The sequence below is a fragment of the Platalea leucorodia genome (genome assembly GCF_965183815.1).
Source record: "Platalea leucorodia genome assembly, chromosome: 2".
NCBI lineage: Eukaryota > Metazoa > Chordata > Aves > Pelecaniformes > Threskiornithidae > Platalea > Platalea leucorodia.
In genome coordinates, this window is record NC_138824.1 from 9756058 (window position 1) to 9770355 (window position 14298).

The 14298-nt window shown below is 41.4% G+C and overlaps 1 protein-coding gene across 1 annotated transcript in view; it reads right to left on the minus strand.

Moving 5' to 3' along the window:
• Nucleotides 1-1225: 1225 nt before the first annotated feature.
• The window catches only part of NOX4 (NADPH oxidase 4), a gene marked incomplete at its 5' end in the record, with an annotated part of 107653 nt that continues 94580 nt past the window's right edge, over nucleotides 1226-14298 (minus strand). Inside the window, 5 exons of the mRNA XM_082337839.1 lie at nucleotides 1226-1515; nucleotides 6607-6707; nucleotides 8772-8840; nucleotides 9427-9535; nucleotides 13035-13154. Of these exons, the coding sequence (XP_082193965.1) occupies nucleotides 1395-1515; nucleotides 6607-6707; nucleotides 8772-8840; nucleotides 9427-9535; nucleotides 13035-13154 (520 nt within the window). The 3' untranslated portion in view covers nucleotides 1226-1394. The remainder of the gene's footprint in view (nucleotides 1516-6606; nucleotides 6708-8771; nucleotides 8841-9426; nucleotides 9536-13034; nucleotides 13155-14298) is intronic.

A 14298-nucleotide genomic window follows, 5' to 3' on the forward strand; every position in this document is an offset into this window, starting at 1 on the left:
ATGTTGTCTTCTCAGCAGAATAAGGTAAAGGGGGTAAAGAAGAAATAAAGGAAGTTGGATTGGCTATTGGGTGGACGAAAAAAAGTTGCTCCTCAGAACCAAAAGGTTTTAAAGTGCCTATTTCAACCTCTAGCCCTTCCACAGCACCTATGAGCAGAGTGGAAAACAGCTGTGGGGAGAAGAAAGGAAGGGGAGATTAAATATGGATGTTTCAGATCCTTCACTTCGGAACATACTGAAACCATACTGCGGCTCCTGCAAAGTTTCTGTCTGCACACATGATGCAAAAAGCCACAGTAATGAAGGCTTCATTCTTACTTTACTGTAGATCTGGCCTGATCCTGCTTTCAGTGACTTCAGTGCAAACAAGCGTGAGTCCAGGGAAGGTACTCAAAGGATCACAGTCAACCAAACATACTCTGGCACCTCTAAAATTGGGTTTCAACCTGCTGCTTTGTAAAATAATCAGTAAGAGTGTCTGAATGCTTGAAGTATTTGACATTCAAGGCATGTGAGCGTAGAATGAGTGCAACTTCCACGTTGAGCGTGTGGTATAATAAAACATCATATCCTGTCTGCTCCCTTTAATCACTTTTCTTGCTCCATCTTTCTGGCTGCATAAATCACCCTTATTTTGCAAACTCACTGAATGCTGAATCGATGCAAGATCGAGAGTTCTCCATGTACAGCTGTTTGCTTGCCAAGAGGCTGTGATTTACATCATGGCGGAGTCTGCCCACAGGTGCTACACAGTTGTGCTCACTTTTCCATAGTTTAACTTACATCCTTCCCCATAGTTCACCCTCTCTTCCATTCAGGGTGGGAATATACATGTCCATCGCAGAAGCAGACTAGCGAGAGTAACACTCTATATTTTAAATACAGAATCCCAATTCTGCAATGCATAAAATCTTTAATATGGAGTATTTCCACCGCAAAGCCATGAGATTTGTATATCAACAAAAGCAATAGGTCTTTGTAATACACTATGTTTTGTGATTTGGATTAACCTGGGGTTTGGTTTACTGATCCAGCTTCGGAGGAATGAAGTGGAAGAAGTTCAAATGTTCCAAAGATTCTTCTTCCATCAGCTTTTAAAGCAACTGTGTCTCTCCCCAGCTTCTGTACTTTTTAACTAACAGAAACAACTCCAAAGAATCACCGCTGCCACAAATATTGTGCGAGCGCATTTGGCTTTGAGCATAAGCACTTATTATTTGTTGGTAACCTGCTGTACCCATCATTTTCCAAAGTCTTAAATAATCATAAATAAGAAAATCTGTGCTATTCTTTGGTACATTTCTGTCTGTTTAAACCACAGGTGAACTTTTAAGTCGTACAAACAAAAAATTGCACTTTTATCTTCCAAAGAGTCTTGCTAGTCCAACAGACTTTCAGCTGAAGGATTCTTTATTATACTCAAACCTCGTCCCGTAAGAGTTGCTGCTGTTGCTCAGTTTATGAAGTATCTTAGAGATTTTGTTTGGTCCACAACAGAAAACTCCAATGGTCTTCCTGTTAAAAAAAAAAAAAAAAGAAAAAAAGTTATGGCATTGCAAAGAAACAGTAACTTCTAACGACAGACAGAATTGGATTCTGGCCTCACTCTGTTATACATAAGCCAATTATGCATAGATTTTAAGGTAAGAACAGCTCACTAGATCATGTAGTTAATATTACTGAAGCCACCAGATCTCTCCCAAGTACCCGCACAACAAGCCCTATTACTTATTTGACTAAGACAATTCTTACAAAAAAGTGCCTCATCTTAGTCTCAAGACACCAAGTGATGAAAAATTACTATTTCCCACTGCAATTTTTTCCATGATTAATCACTTTTTTTGTTAAAAACATGTCTCACTGTAATGACTTCATTAGTGTAACTCGTGATTTACACCAGCAGGAGATCTAGTCACTAACGGTGATCCGTTACACTAATGAAAACAGAGCACTACTAACCCATGATTATTTCTGGCAGCAGCAGAATAATTTTACCACTTTAGTTTCACATTAGCATGCAATCTTTCCTTCACAGCTGTATCAAAGAGTCTTATGAAAAGCCAAACACAGAATATGATCCTTGTTCATCATCCACAGCTATCAGCCCGGGTTCATTAGTTAACCTGACTTTTTCACACCACTCCACCAACAACAGCTCTTTGCTCTCTGGTCACCTTAAACACAGGCTGTAAGTCAGGATCACAGTCATGCAGCATCTAAGGGCTCAGAACAGCAGCCAGCATCAGAACAGGCACGTCCACAACAGCAGGACTGAGGCACCTGTGGTATTTATCATCATCTCCATTTTTTGAAAGATGAGGAGAAGGGAAAGGAAGGAGCAGGGAAAGAGGATGTGGTGCTGTCTTGCTGTCTTCTATATTATGAAAAAAAAAAACCCTCTTCATCTTCCTGCTGAAATTGTGCCACTACAGGGAAAGATCTTAAAGATTTACTGGAACGCAGAGAGAGCACAGAAGAGGGAACACGGCTCTAACTCCAATCTACAGCACTCACCAAGAGGCTGGCGACTTGAGTTCTGGTCCCTGCCTCCAGGACTGTTTTAGTATTTTATCCAGTAACCATTAAATATAAATATCTTAGCACATGCAGGATAATCAAATGCACAGTTTAAAGCTGCCTCTGTATGTGTTTGGTGAGAGAAGGGAACTAACACCTATAAGAAGAAATCTTTGATGAATACTGTCAAGTGTATGTGCCTGATGCAGCAGCTCGAACAGCATGGCAGTCCACGCTGTACCAGTGCGCAGCAGCACTGGCATGGTACAGCTGAGGACTCAAACACCAAAAAGCATCACAAAGTTAGGCAGGTAACTGCAATGGTGTCCTTGTGCAGGCACCTTACAACACTGACTTTAACTGCCTTCAATTACATAATTTCTCGTATCAATCTATGGCAAATATTCATAACTCGTACTTTTCTCACCCTTATGTATATCTATTAAACTTTCCTGTCCTGGTAGTACTCCTTTTAATGGCAAGGGGTGTTGTGCTGGTGGCTGGATTTGCAGAAATAGTAAGAACGCTACTGCTCATTGCTCTCAAATAAGATTCCTCAGCACTTGCAGAACCTGAACACCCTCTAATCTGTGCACAGTGGAGAAAAAGGGCGCATGAGCTGCCAGCAAGAATCTGTTTTCTACTATGTATTTAATTGAGAGAATTAATGTTGGTGTTTGTTTTCATTAGTCTAATTAGTACAGACAACTGATAAATAAAACCCAAAGAGTTCATTTGTCTCTCTCCCTTTCATTATGCATATATAGCCCCCAAAGCACAGACATGCCTAAGCAGCACATACTGCTAATGTATTCCCACCTCGGCAACATCCTTCCAAGGTACACAGAGTATTTGGCTAGTAAACAGAATCACAGAGAGGTTAAATGATTTGCTTAAGGTCACACAAGAGACCTGTGGCTGACTAAGGTGGTCTCCTGAAACCCAGCTGAGCCACTGCCCCATGTGGTGAGCCAGAACTTCCTTCCCGGGATAGCCACCATCAGCATCTGCTCTGGACATCCCTCCATGTACCACTTACCTCCCACAGCTCACGCCCCACGTCCTCCCCCACCTACGCCCCCCACTTCCCCGCTCGCAGATACCCTCCTGCCTGCCTCCTGCCTGGTTGCTGTGACACAAGCAGGCAGGTGACTGAAAGCAGCTACTACACGGAGCAGCACGCTACTGCCCTGAGCTGATGGGCTTTAATTGCATATCACTTGTGTGGGTCAATGGCTCATCTTCTTGCTTGGATGAATATAGGCAGCTAGGTATTGCTGAGGCATAATGTCTGAAAATCTTTCAAATACCACTAATGTTTATAATTAGGGAAACTGTGTTACAGGCCATTCTTTGTAATAATTATAAACATTAATACAGGATTTTACTCCTTCAGAGCACTAAGCAAATAACTCTTCAGCATTCCTATGGGAGGAGTAGGTCAGCACGTACTCTTACATCCTTTTTATAAACAGAGGGAGGTGAGGGAGAGGTGAAATACTTCGCTACGTGGAGAGGACAGAATCAGGACTTTAAATATTCCAGTTTTAAATCCCATATTCATTCCTAGAGAGATATGTCTCCTTTACAGTGCACAAGAAATGTATCATGGTGCTCCACGCCTTCCTCTCCTACAGATATTCCTGTCTTTTTCTAGGTCAGCCTCCATCTGGAAAAAGCATGTGTCTGTTTGAACTAAGAGAAATTGAGAACGTGTGGCAGCCAAGGCATGGTATAAGCTTTTCATCCAGGAGACAACCAAAGGCTGCTGCTCCATCCTCAAAAAGGGAACATGAAAAACAAGACCAATAATTCATTATATAAACTGTCCCAATGCACATCCTTGGGACTGCGGGTGTCTTACAAAATATCAACAGTAGATGGCACACGTCTGCTCCTCTTAGTCCAGAAAAAAGGATCAGGAACCTGATGCTGGGTTGTCCCATGTCACGCTCTGAAGGTCTGGCAAAGCTCAGACACTTACAAATGCACTTTGCTTATTTGGGACCCAAACAGCAACAACAGCAACAATTCACAAACCACAAACCAATCAGATGGCTAAACCGATGAGAGGTTTGCCAGCTGCGTGTTTATTTATGTGCAGCTTTTACTAAAAACACAAGATAAAAAGTGGAAAATATCTTGACTGCCCATAAACAAGCCCAAGGGGATGATTGCAAATACATGTGAAAGCCTGAACGCTGGCACCAGATGTTGGAAACAACTTGGTTGCCCTGCCTTTTTTTTTTTTTTTTTTCTTTTTTTTTTTCTTTTCTGTCTCTGTATTGCAGCAGGGTCATTTAGATGGGAAGTTACTGAGAAATAAGAACTGAAATAAAGTTAGAAGGAGACCGGGAAATAGGAGGACTTGGACTATACAGAAAAATAGAAGTTCCCATCTTGTCCAGGGAAACAGGGAGAATATTTCCCTACAACAGGTAAGTTTATGTGGGATAGCTGAGTTATAGGTTGTACTACTGTCTATCATGTTACATGCAACTATATAGATAGATACAGACCTGTATCTATAAACTCTGATAAAGGGGTGACAAAGGGTGAGGAATGCTACATCTAAGCAACTGCAGGGTAATCAAAAGAGTCAGAGCATTATTTAGGTAGTAAAAGACAGCTTGCTTGGAAATGGTGGCACAATTTAAAGACCTGATGTGGAAATGCAGAGGAAATGGTACTTGAAGTCTAATTAGGAGTAATGCGATGGAAAGCACAAAAGAAAAAGCAAGTATGACTACCACTAATAGCTTCGTCTGTATTATGTGCACTTAGAGCCTTGCAAGGAAGTGGCAGAAACCTCATCATTTTCATCTTTTAAAAGTGCATTCACACAGTTAAACAGAAAAGACATTAGAATGGAGCATAAAAGGTCAACACTCCTCTATGAGGAGGACTCTGAGCCAAGAGAGTCAACTTGCTTCTCTGACCTCTCTATTTCCCTTTCTTTCCCATGGTTCTTTACTACAAAACCCTTCTCTAAGTGATACTTGTTTGCACAGTGTGAGAATCCTACTGGGGATGTCCCTCTGTAGCAGCCTTTGGGGCATCCTGGAAAAGGACCCTGTCCACAACGTCCTCAAGGACCTGAATCCAAGAGATATTGTCAGCAGCTTACGCTGCCAACTGTGATACATATTGGCGCTCAATACTTCTCAAGAGCCAGGGCTCAGTGTCCCCTAGTCATATCCAGCCTCAGAAGAGGAGAGTCAATAAGCCATGGGCAGCTGTTCACTTTGCAAGCGCAAGAGAGGACAAAGTGTTCTTGAGGGAAAGTTCTGCAGGTGAACAGCAGCTCAAACTGGTGCACCCAGATAACTATCAGCAGCTACTGAGGGTGGTTTCCTCCCACCCCACTGACTATACCAGAAGTGAATTACAGAAGACTCACACAATCCCTTCTACCAGATCAGCTTTTGAGGCAGAAAACTGCTAGTGGGGTGTAAAATACTCAACCAACAAAGCTAGATCTGGACAAAGACATTCCATAGTCTAATTGTATGTCTTCTCTGGCTTACAACTGTCTTGTTTCAGACCATAATATGTTTGCCTAACACAGTAAAAAGGCATTGCCGGGACCTAACAAAGAATAAAAAAGTGCCAGGAATCTCCAAAGACAATATATCCTCTGAATAAAAACCATACAGGAAAGTCAGATTCTTCCTTGTGCGTTCTCTTTGTACACCAGCACTATAAATCATGAAAATTATAGAAGAAGTCAACAATTCTAAAAAACGCAACTTTATATCTAAAACCAGCATATGTTGCAAGCAAGATATTACCACGGACAAAAACACATGCAATCTCTGTGCAGTGAGATGGAAATGTATTACTTTTATTTTCTGGGCCACTGAACAACCTAGCTGCGTAAAAAGATGAACTGTTCTGAGTGTAAAAAAAAATGTTTCCATTTCTACAGGCTATCTCTCACAGCAAAATATTAGCTAATTTCAACATCAGTAGCTTAAACATTACACTCTAAGATAAAACCCAAAAAATATTTTCATACAAACATAGCTGAAAACAGATAATATCCCCACCATTCAAATTGTGGCATCCTTCAAGCAGACTGGTACTTACTGCCTGTTACACTTCGCTATTTCATCAAAAAGGAGTTTCCACCGGGGTCGTCCAATCAAAAGCCTTGAGTTTAAAGCTTGATATTTTTCTCCAATTATTTTCTGCAAGAAACAAAAAATTCCATTCTGCCTGATTTGCAAATTGCCTCCTATCATCCAGGGCTCCCATTTCTGACATTGGCTGACTTACCATATCGCTGAGGTGTAAAACCTGAGCACAAGTATCAGACAGTTGTGATTAAAACTGCAGCCATTTCATGCACCAATACCTCTGCTCACTGCCTTTTCACTGGCTCTCCTTGGTGCTTGTTATACATTGTTCCTCATGCAGCTGCTCATTAATCTCCCCATTACTTTTAAACCAATTTATTTAAGCCATAAAACAATAACCATGCTCCTATTATTCATTCCCTCATTGGCTTTTAATGTTAAGCTGGAAGAAGCACTGCTGATGCAAAAATCATATTTCTGTCTGAAGTCTTTTTTTTAACTTTGTACAAGTAACTATTAAGATGACTAGGTCTGAAAAAGTAACAAGGGAAATCTTACATTTCTCCCTGAGAGTAGTTTGCCAGCTGTTTTGAGTTGCTGTAACAGCAGAAAGCAGCCAAAACTGCTCCCCGGATGGATCCCAACCCATTCCAGCAGTGCTAACTCACCAGCATTTTGATAAGGTCAAGTGCCCTTCCATTGCAGGGCATTCCCTTTCTTTGGTTCTCTGTCCTAATGCGACAGAAAGGCAGAGAGAAGTTACACCTTATCTAGGCTACCAGGTTCACTCTACTGCTGAATGACCTGAAGCATTGCTCGTACCAGTGCAAACAGAGTCTTGGCTAACTCATCCTCTGTTGGCCTTTTATATTCAAGAGGCATTTGCTGAAGGATGGGCTTGGCTCCCTGCTGTCACACAGGCATGCTACTTCTGAGCAAAGGGAGCACGAAGCGAAACTGCCCTAATTTTGGTAGCAGTCAGCACTTTGGACTAACATCAGTGAACACAGAAGCTGTATGGCAATGGAGAGTTAACTCCTCCGTGAGAAATCACGAGCAGCATTATACTTCATGCCACTTTTGTTCAACAGCCACAAAAGAAAAGTGACTTTAAAGAAAGACTTAAACCAAAGTTGACTTAAACAAATTCAGTAGCTGCTTGATACACATTATTAGAAAACTTGCTTTCAATTGTCTATTCTTACAATCTTACTGTGTCACTGCAATGCAGTCCGGCTTTGGGTTTTCATTTTAACCTAACAATAGCATACCGGGTTCATCAATTAGTTATTTTCAAGCACCCCATTCCAGTTGGCATACGTCATCCAGGCATTAAATCTGTGGAATAATGTTCATAACTACTGTAGCTATCACATTCTTTAGACTATTGGATAGCGTTCCTACCAGAGCTGTGAATGTTATGCTGTCTCCACCTGATACCAGGCAGATCAAAATACTTTGGGTATGGTTTCTCACTGCATTTCATGTTTTGTAGTAATTGTTAGGCTTCGTCTCGGCCTGCTGCAGTCAATTGAAAGCTTCCAGATGCAGCAGGGTAAAGAATCAGGCCTAGGCTCATGTGCTAAACAATGTAAAATGAAGATCATAAGCATAAATAGCTATGGGAGACGCCAAGAGCTGAGGAATTAGCCCAGCTTTGGGGTGGGTAATACATGACAATCGGCAGTTCAGTATAATTTCCAGTCTTATACATCAAGAGATTTGTAACTTTTGTCTATATTTGAGGCAAAGAAATCCAAAGCTTTTAAAAATAGCTAGTTTCTCTCAAAATATTTATTTGAAAACAAGATTTTAGCTTGCAAGCTCCTAGAACTATTCTGTTTTGATTCTTAGCCCAGAAATGATGCTGATTTCCCATAAAACACGGCCAACTGTCTGGTCCGTGCCCTGGCCTGGAAAGACCTCTTTCCTAGAAAAGCAAGACATAGGTTTCCGCCCACATCTAATCAACTTAAGGCTACTAGACTAGATTCTCTTAATGCTGTGGGTATGGACTTGCTCTCTTGCCCTAGTAACGAATCAGTCACTTGAGTTTATGGCCTCATTTCCTGTTTTTACCATCTGCAGTAACTCCCTTTTGCCTTTGACTGACAGTTTGCATTGTCTACTACCCCAAGGTCTAGTTTGGTTTACAAACAGCATTTAGCCACATACCTGTATTCCATCTGTTTGACTGAGGTACAGCTGGATGTTTATATAGTCTGGTCGATTCTCCTGCCAAAGCTGGGAGGATGATAAAAACAGCTAGTGAAAAAATATCCCTTCTCTTAATGTAAGCATAAAGTCACTTGTGTCTACTATCCTGAGAGACTTGGGTTTCAGCATCAGTGAAGTAAGCTTTTTAATGAAGAAGATATGCTTGCATAGCACCCCTTCATGCACTCCAAAATGTTGCACATCATGCTGTGTACAAAATACTATTTTAGGAAGCTACACTGCTCTTAAAATCTACCTGAAGTTGTAAATCCCACTCCCTTCTCAATCTGTCTACTAACCAAACGGCTGAAGGCCACTCAGACTTCCCAACCTGCACGTTCTTCTTCCATCTCATAAATTTCACAGATAAGCGTCCAGACTACTGGTACGTGGCAACACTGTGCAATGAAATACTGGTGACAGATGATACTCAAACTATCCTGTGCCGCTCCAAGAATAAATGGAGTCTAGGTCAGGTAGCCCAAGCAGAAGTACTGCTGGAGCTTGCTTGTTTTGAGCAAGGCTGCCTTTCTCTATAGCTTGCCTGTTGTGTGGTGTGGACATACCCTGCATTTATTAAGTTGTCAGTATCCCTCCAAGCAACGCTCATTACCTTGTTATGCAACATACAGAGCAGATCTGCAAACCAGCGGAAAGACTCAATGTCCCTGCACACCCAAATGAAGTAGAGTCTTCTGAGCTTGTAGCATTTCCAGCCGTCACTTGAAAATAAAATGTTTGGGTAATTAACAATTATCATTTAAAAAGGAAACATTAATGAAGATGATTTATATTCATTAGTGGAAACATGAATTTCCATTAGAAGCTAACTCCTAAATTGTTCTTCATCCTATGATACATCAGATGCTGAAATGACCAATGCAGCCTATTATGATGATCCTGAGAATATTAAATCTCTAGCACAGAGCTACCACCCTTCACAGATCCTGTTTCTGCATTAGGAAGGTGTCAGCTATACAGATGATTTGGGCAGCAAATATGGATTCATGTATCATCATCAAACTTTTATTTCAAAGCAAAGCAGACATTCTAAGTTCAAGTGTATTATGTCAATTCTTTATTAGGTTTATAAAGCAACCCATAAGACAAAAATATTGACGAATCCAATAATGTCAGAACTTAATTCTGCCTTTTATGTGAAAGGCTCTGGTTGATTGTAATTAATACTCCAGCAAAATCACAAAGACCAAATCAAATCAGAGCTCCATTGTGTTAGGGAACCGTGTGATATATTACAGCCCTCAGAAAACGCTGGTGGGGAAAGTGCAGTCATGGGCAGATTCTGGTGTTGCATTTAGAAAACCAGGACTCTCATGTCAGATTTCTAATGGAAATAAAACACAAATAGAGCACAAAGGAAGGACTGGAATGAACTGGGAAAGAAAACAGAAGTGAAAAAAATCCTGATGATTGATGAGTTCAAACAAAGCAAAAATATTCAGGAAGTATCTTCTTAGTTAGCCAATGCTGTTTTCTCTTGTTCTGATCACTGAAATAGCCAGTGCACAGCTTGTTTCCTCCTTTTCCTCCTGAAATAATTTTCAGATAGAGAAGGCCATAGCCTGTCAACTTCAAACACTAGTTCCAGGAGCCAACCCCAGTCGAAAAGTTTGATGATACATCTCACCATATCCACTGTGCATTATTTCAAACTGTAGGGTTGCTGGCATATACATCAAGGGTATTGTATTAATAGATCTACCTAGGTGATGACTCCAGTCACTGTCTTACCTGCCCATACCCCTAACCTCCATTGTAAGCCCAAGGAGCAAGGACGGAGACATTCTCAGCAGCATGTAAGGACTGAGAACTCACCTTTCGTGTAAACTCCTCAGAGAGAGAAAAAGTGCTTCAAGACTGGAGAGCAGAGTGTCTTTCAGCTCCTGATTTCAGCTTTTTTGTTTGTAAACTGCTGACCTGCAGAGCAGGATTTCCTCTGTCTTTTTCTGACTGCCTATACTAAGACAAGCCCTTAGGAAGGGTCACAATCTGGTCAGATGTGACAAGATAACTATAAGCAGTAGCAAGGAAAATAAGTGCCTTTCACCGTAAAAAAGGATAAAAGGAGAGAAAAATGCAAGGCATTTTGTATTGAACTGCTGTACCTCAGTAACAAAACACCACTCTCGCTGATGAAACACTGCAGCTGGACAAAGAGGCTGGACTGCAAGACTTCAGGACACAAGTCAAGCATAGATTTAAAATAGCACCTCAGACACATGCGCCTGGGTCTGCCTCCAGCAGGCTCTATTATGCAATAAAGGTGCAATCCCCCATTACAACCAAATTCACATGTACATAACACTTCTTGTGTGTTTCTGTGTTACCACTGCCCGTCATAACAGCCATTATTTACAGACCCTTCTGCATGAAAGCCACTAGCTTTCCTTATGTAAGTTATATTTTCTTAAAAGTAGGGCACAGGGTTCAACAGTTAAGTGGAGGGAAGGGCAGGAGCCGGAATTAAACTGCGTACATACAACAGGAACACAACTGAGCAGGAAACAAATTACTACGTTGACAGGCTTCTGATCTCCCCCAGACCTGCGTGTCCTTGACACAACAGGACAGGCTCCGCTGCTCTGCAGCGCTGGCAGCGTAAGGCAGTTTGCATGTTCACACCTGCCAATTTCTGCTTCTAAGCCAGGGCAAAGACAACAGACAGATCATCCACTAAACCAGTGCTTTGTTGATGTTTAAATACTGAGAAGGAAAGCAGACTTAGACTGTTACTTTTTTCCAGAATCACAGAATGATTCCCCTCTATAATACTACAGTGAAAAAGGGAAGATTGGCTACAAAGGCAGGTTATGGGATCAGTTGCTTGGAAGCCCATTTATGGCTTTATCCAGATAAATGGACATCATTGCCAAAGCTTTTTGGTGCTAACCTTCTATGGCAATGTTTGTGCAAGTTCCTACAGCCTCTGATAACACACTGGTAGAGTCAAACATCTCATTACCTGCTGTTGGCCCATCATTATCATCTGTGACATTTTTGCTAAGCACTGTCAAGGATAATCCATCTCGAGGAAAATGGTCATTTTATCCACCTGGGCCCCAGGCTTTCAGCAAAAATGTACCCTGTTTTTGAGAGGATGATCAATACGCTCTCAGGAAAAGAAAATGAGGGAGCCCAAGATGGCCTTTGAGGGCTGCAGCACTATGAGACAGGTGGGGCTGATAATTTTCAGAAGCACTCAGCACTGTCAGGTCCAACCCAGATCAAGGACAGAAGAACGTGCACAGCATCTAAATTCCAGGCTTTAACTTTGCTTTGGAGTTCGAGCTGGCCATTGGCATGTTCATCTTAGATAAAGTGCTTCAGTTGTGCATTGTAAAACCTTCCCAAAGCCAGCTACCCTTTCAACACTTCAGGGAAGGTTTGCTGCTTTGGTTGGCTGTTTATACAGCACCTATGAAACAGGGGTGATTAACCTGTGACTGGAGCTCTTAGCCAATAATCTAGCAAAAAAAAAAATAAATTAAAAAACCGATAGCAATCATGAAAGCAAGCCTATTTCACACAGCATAAGATTTGGTGGGAACCGCATTGCCAATGCGACAGACAAACGAGGTGAAAGGTTTGGTCTGAATAGAATGTCAAAGGCTTTAGATTTAAAAAAAAAAAAAAAAATAGAGAAACAAGAAAAAAAAAGGTAAAGAAAAAGGCGTATCTAAAAATTAAACTTCTTGAACGGAGTTAAACATCCGAATGCTGTCTGAATCCAAGCTGATCCCTTTCCTTTAAAACCTTAAGCTTACACATTTACAGAATTCAAACAGACCAGGAGAGCTGGCCCTGCGTTTCCAGCAGAAAGACTGTCACAACTTCCCGACTCTCAAAAACTCACTAGCATAGTCTCTAGCCTCATCTAAACTGGGACTAGGGGAATAAGTCTAGCCAAAAGGCTGTGACTACATTAATCACAGGTTAGGCTGGTGACAGGGTATAAAGGTTAGTGACACAGTCCCAGCTCAGGTGCATTACTGGCACAACTCTGCCACAACTGTTTGGGTTACAAAACCTGTATGAGATGATTTATGCTCTTCAGGGGACATCCCAGTCTTCTACCGCTCTCCAAGGAATCATTCACTTATGTTATGCTAATGGCAGTTTTTAAATATTCTGAAAGTCTTTCTGATGCACTACTATGGTAAATTGGGATGAAATGCTTTTAAAAGGCTTAAGGTCACTTACAGCAGGGTGTTGAGTACTGATGCAAATGGTGTAACTCCAATACCTCCAGCCACGCAGAGGCTGACCTCATAGTTCAGGGATTCCTCAAAGGGACTTCCAAAAGGTCCATCCACATACAGTCTGCAGAAAAAGCAAAAAGAACACTTTTAGAGAAAGCTGCTAAAATCAGAGAAGAGAGGAAAAGAAAAGCGGGCTGGAATTAACATCCTGCAAATAATTTGTTTCAATTTTTTATTAGTCTTGGGATGCAGAATATCATAGAATCATAGAATACCAGGTTGGAAGGGACCTCAAGGATCATCTGGTCCAACCTTTATGAAAACCTTATTCCTGGAAAGCTTTATGTGGAGAGAAACCAACGTACAAGTGGTATGAAAAACTGTTATATGAAATCTCTTGGCACATTCCATGATTAGACAAGCCATTTTTTAATCAAACAGGTGGAGGTGACTAAATTATGACTGTCCCTTGTGTCTGGTATTAGGGGGACAGAGAAAGTGCTGCACTGGAAACAATACCAACTTGGTGGGTCATAAGCAGGAAGAGTTTGGCTAGCCCTGCCTAGGAGGTTCACCTCTTGAACGTCAGAAACAGCTGAGATGCACAAAGGGGTACAAAAATCTATTTTTTGTGGCTTCTCATAATGCTTTTCAAGGGCCTCCAGGCAGTAAAGAAGAGGTGACACATATCCATCCTGCAGTGAGCAAGAGGAACAAATTAACATCTGTCCACTGCTTCATTTCACATCCAGACCCTTGGGAATGTGATCTATGCCAATCATACAGGGTATCTGAAGAGGGGGAAAAAGCACCGAGTTTACCTCTTTGACTCATGCCTCTCATTCTTACAACAGTTTTGTCTACCTGTTCTTAAAAATCATTTAGGAGACTGAGTCTCATTTCCAACCCACTTTTAGTATTTCAGATACTGCTGGAAAGTCAGTTGACTAATTTAAAAATGGGCTTTTAGGCATCTTCAAAAGTTTGAATTCCAAATCTTTACTACACTGCTGAAAGTCTGACCAAGGTCATCCATAGATAGCCCAAAATTTATTGGCTGTAATATCTCTAATAAGATTCACATACCCCCTATTCTACTTAGGGAATACCAACTTCAGTAAGAGATTCAGAGACTATTATGAAGAGAACTTGAACAGTACATTTAGTCAAGGTCCATTCTGCGTATGAGTGGCTCACTGGATCGCCACATTTTAGGTAACCGATGAATACAGCAAAGCGTGGTGGGACCAGCACTCCATTCGGCA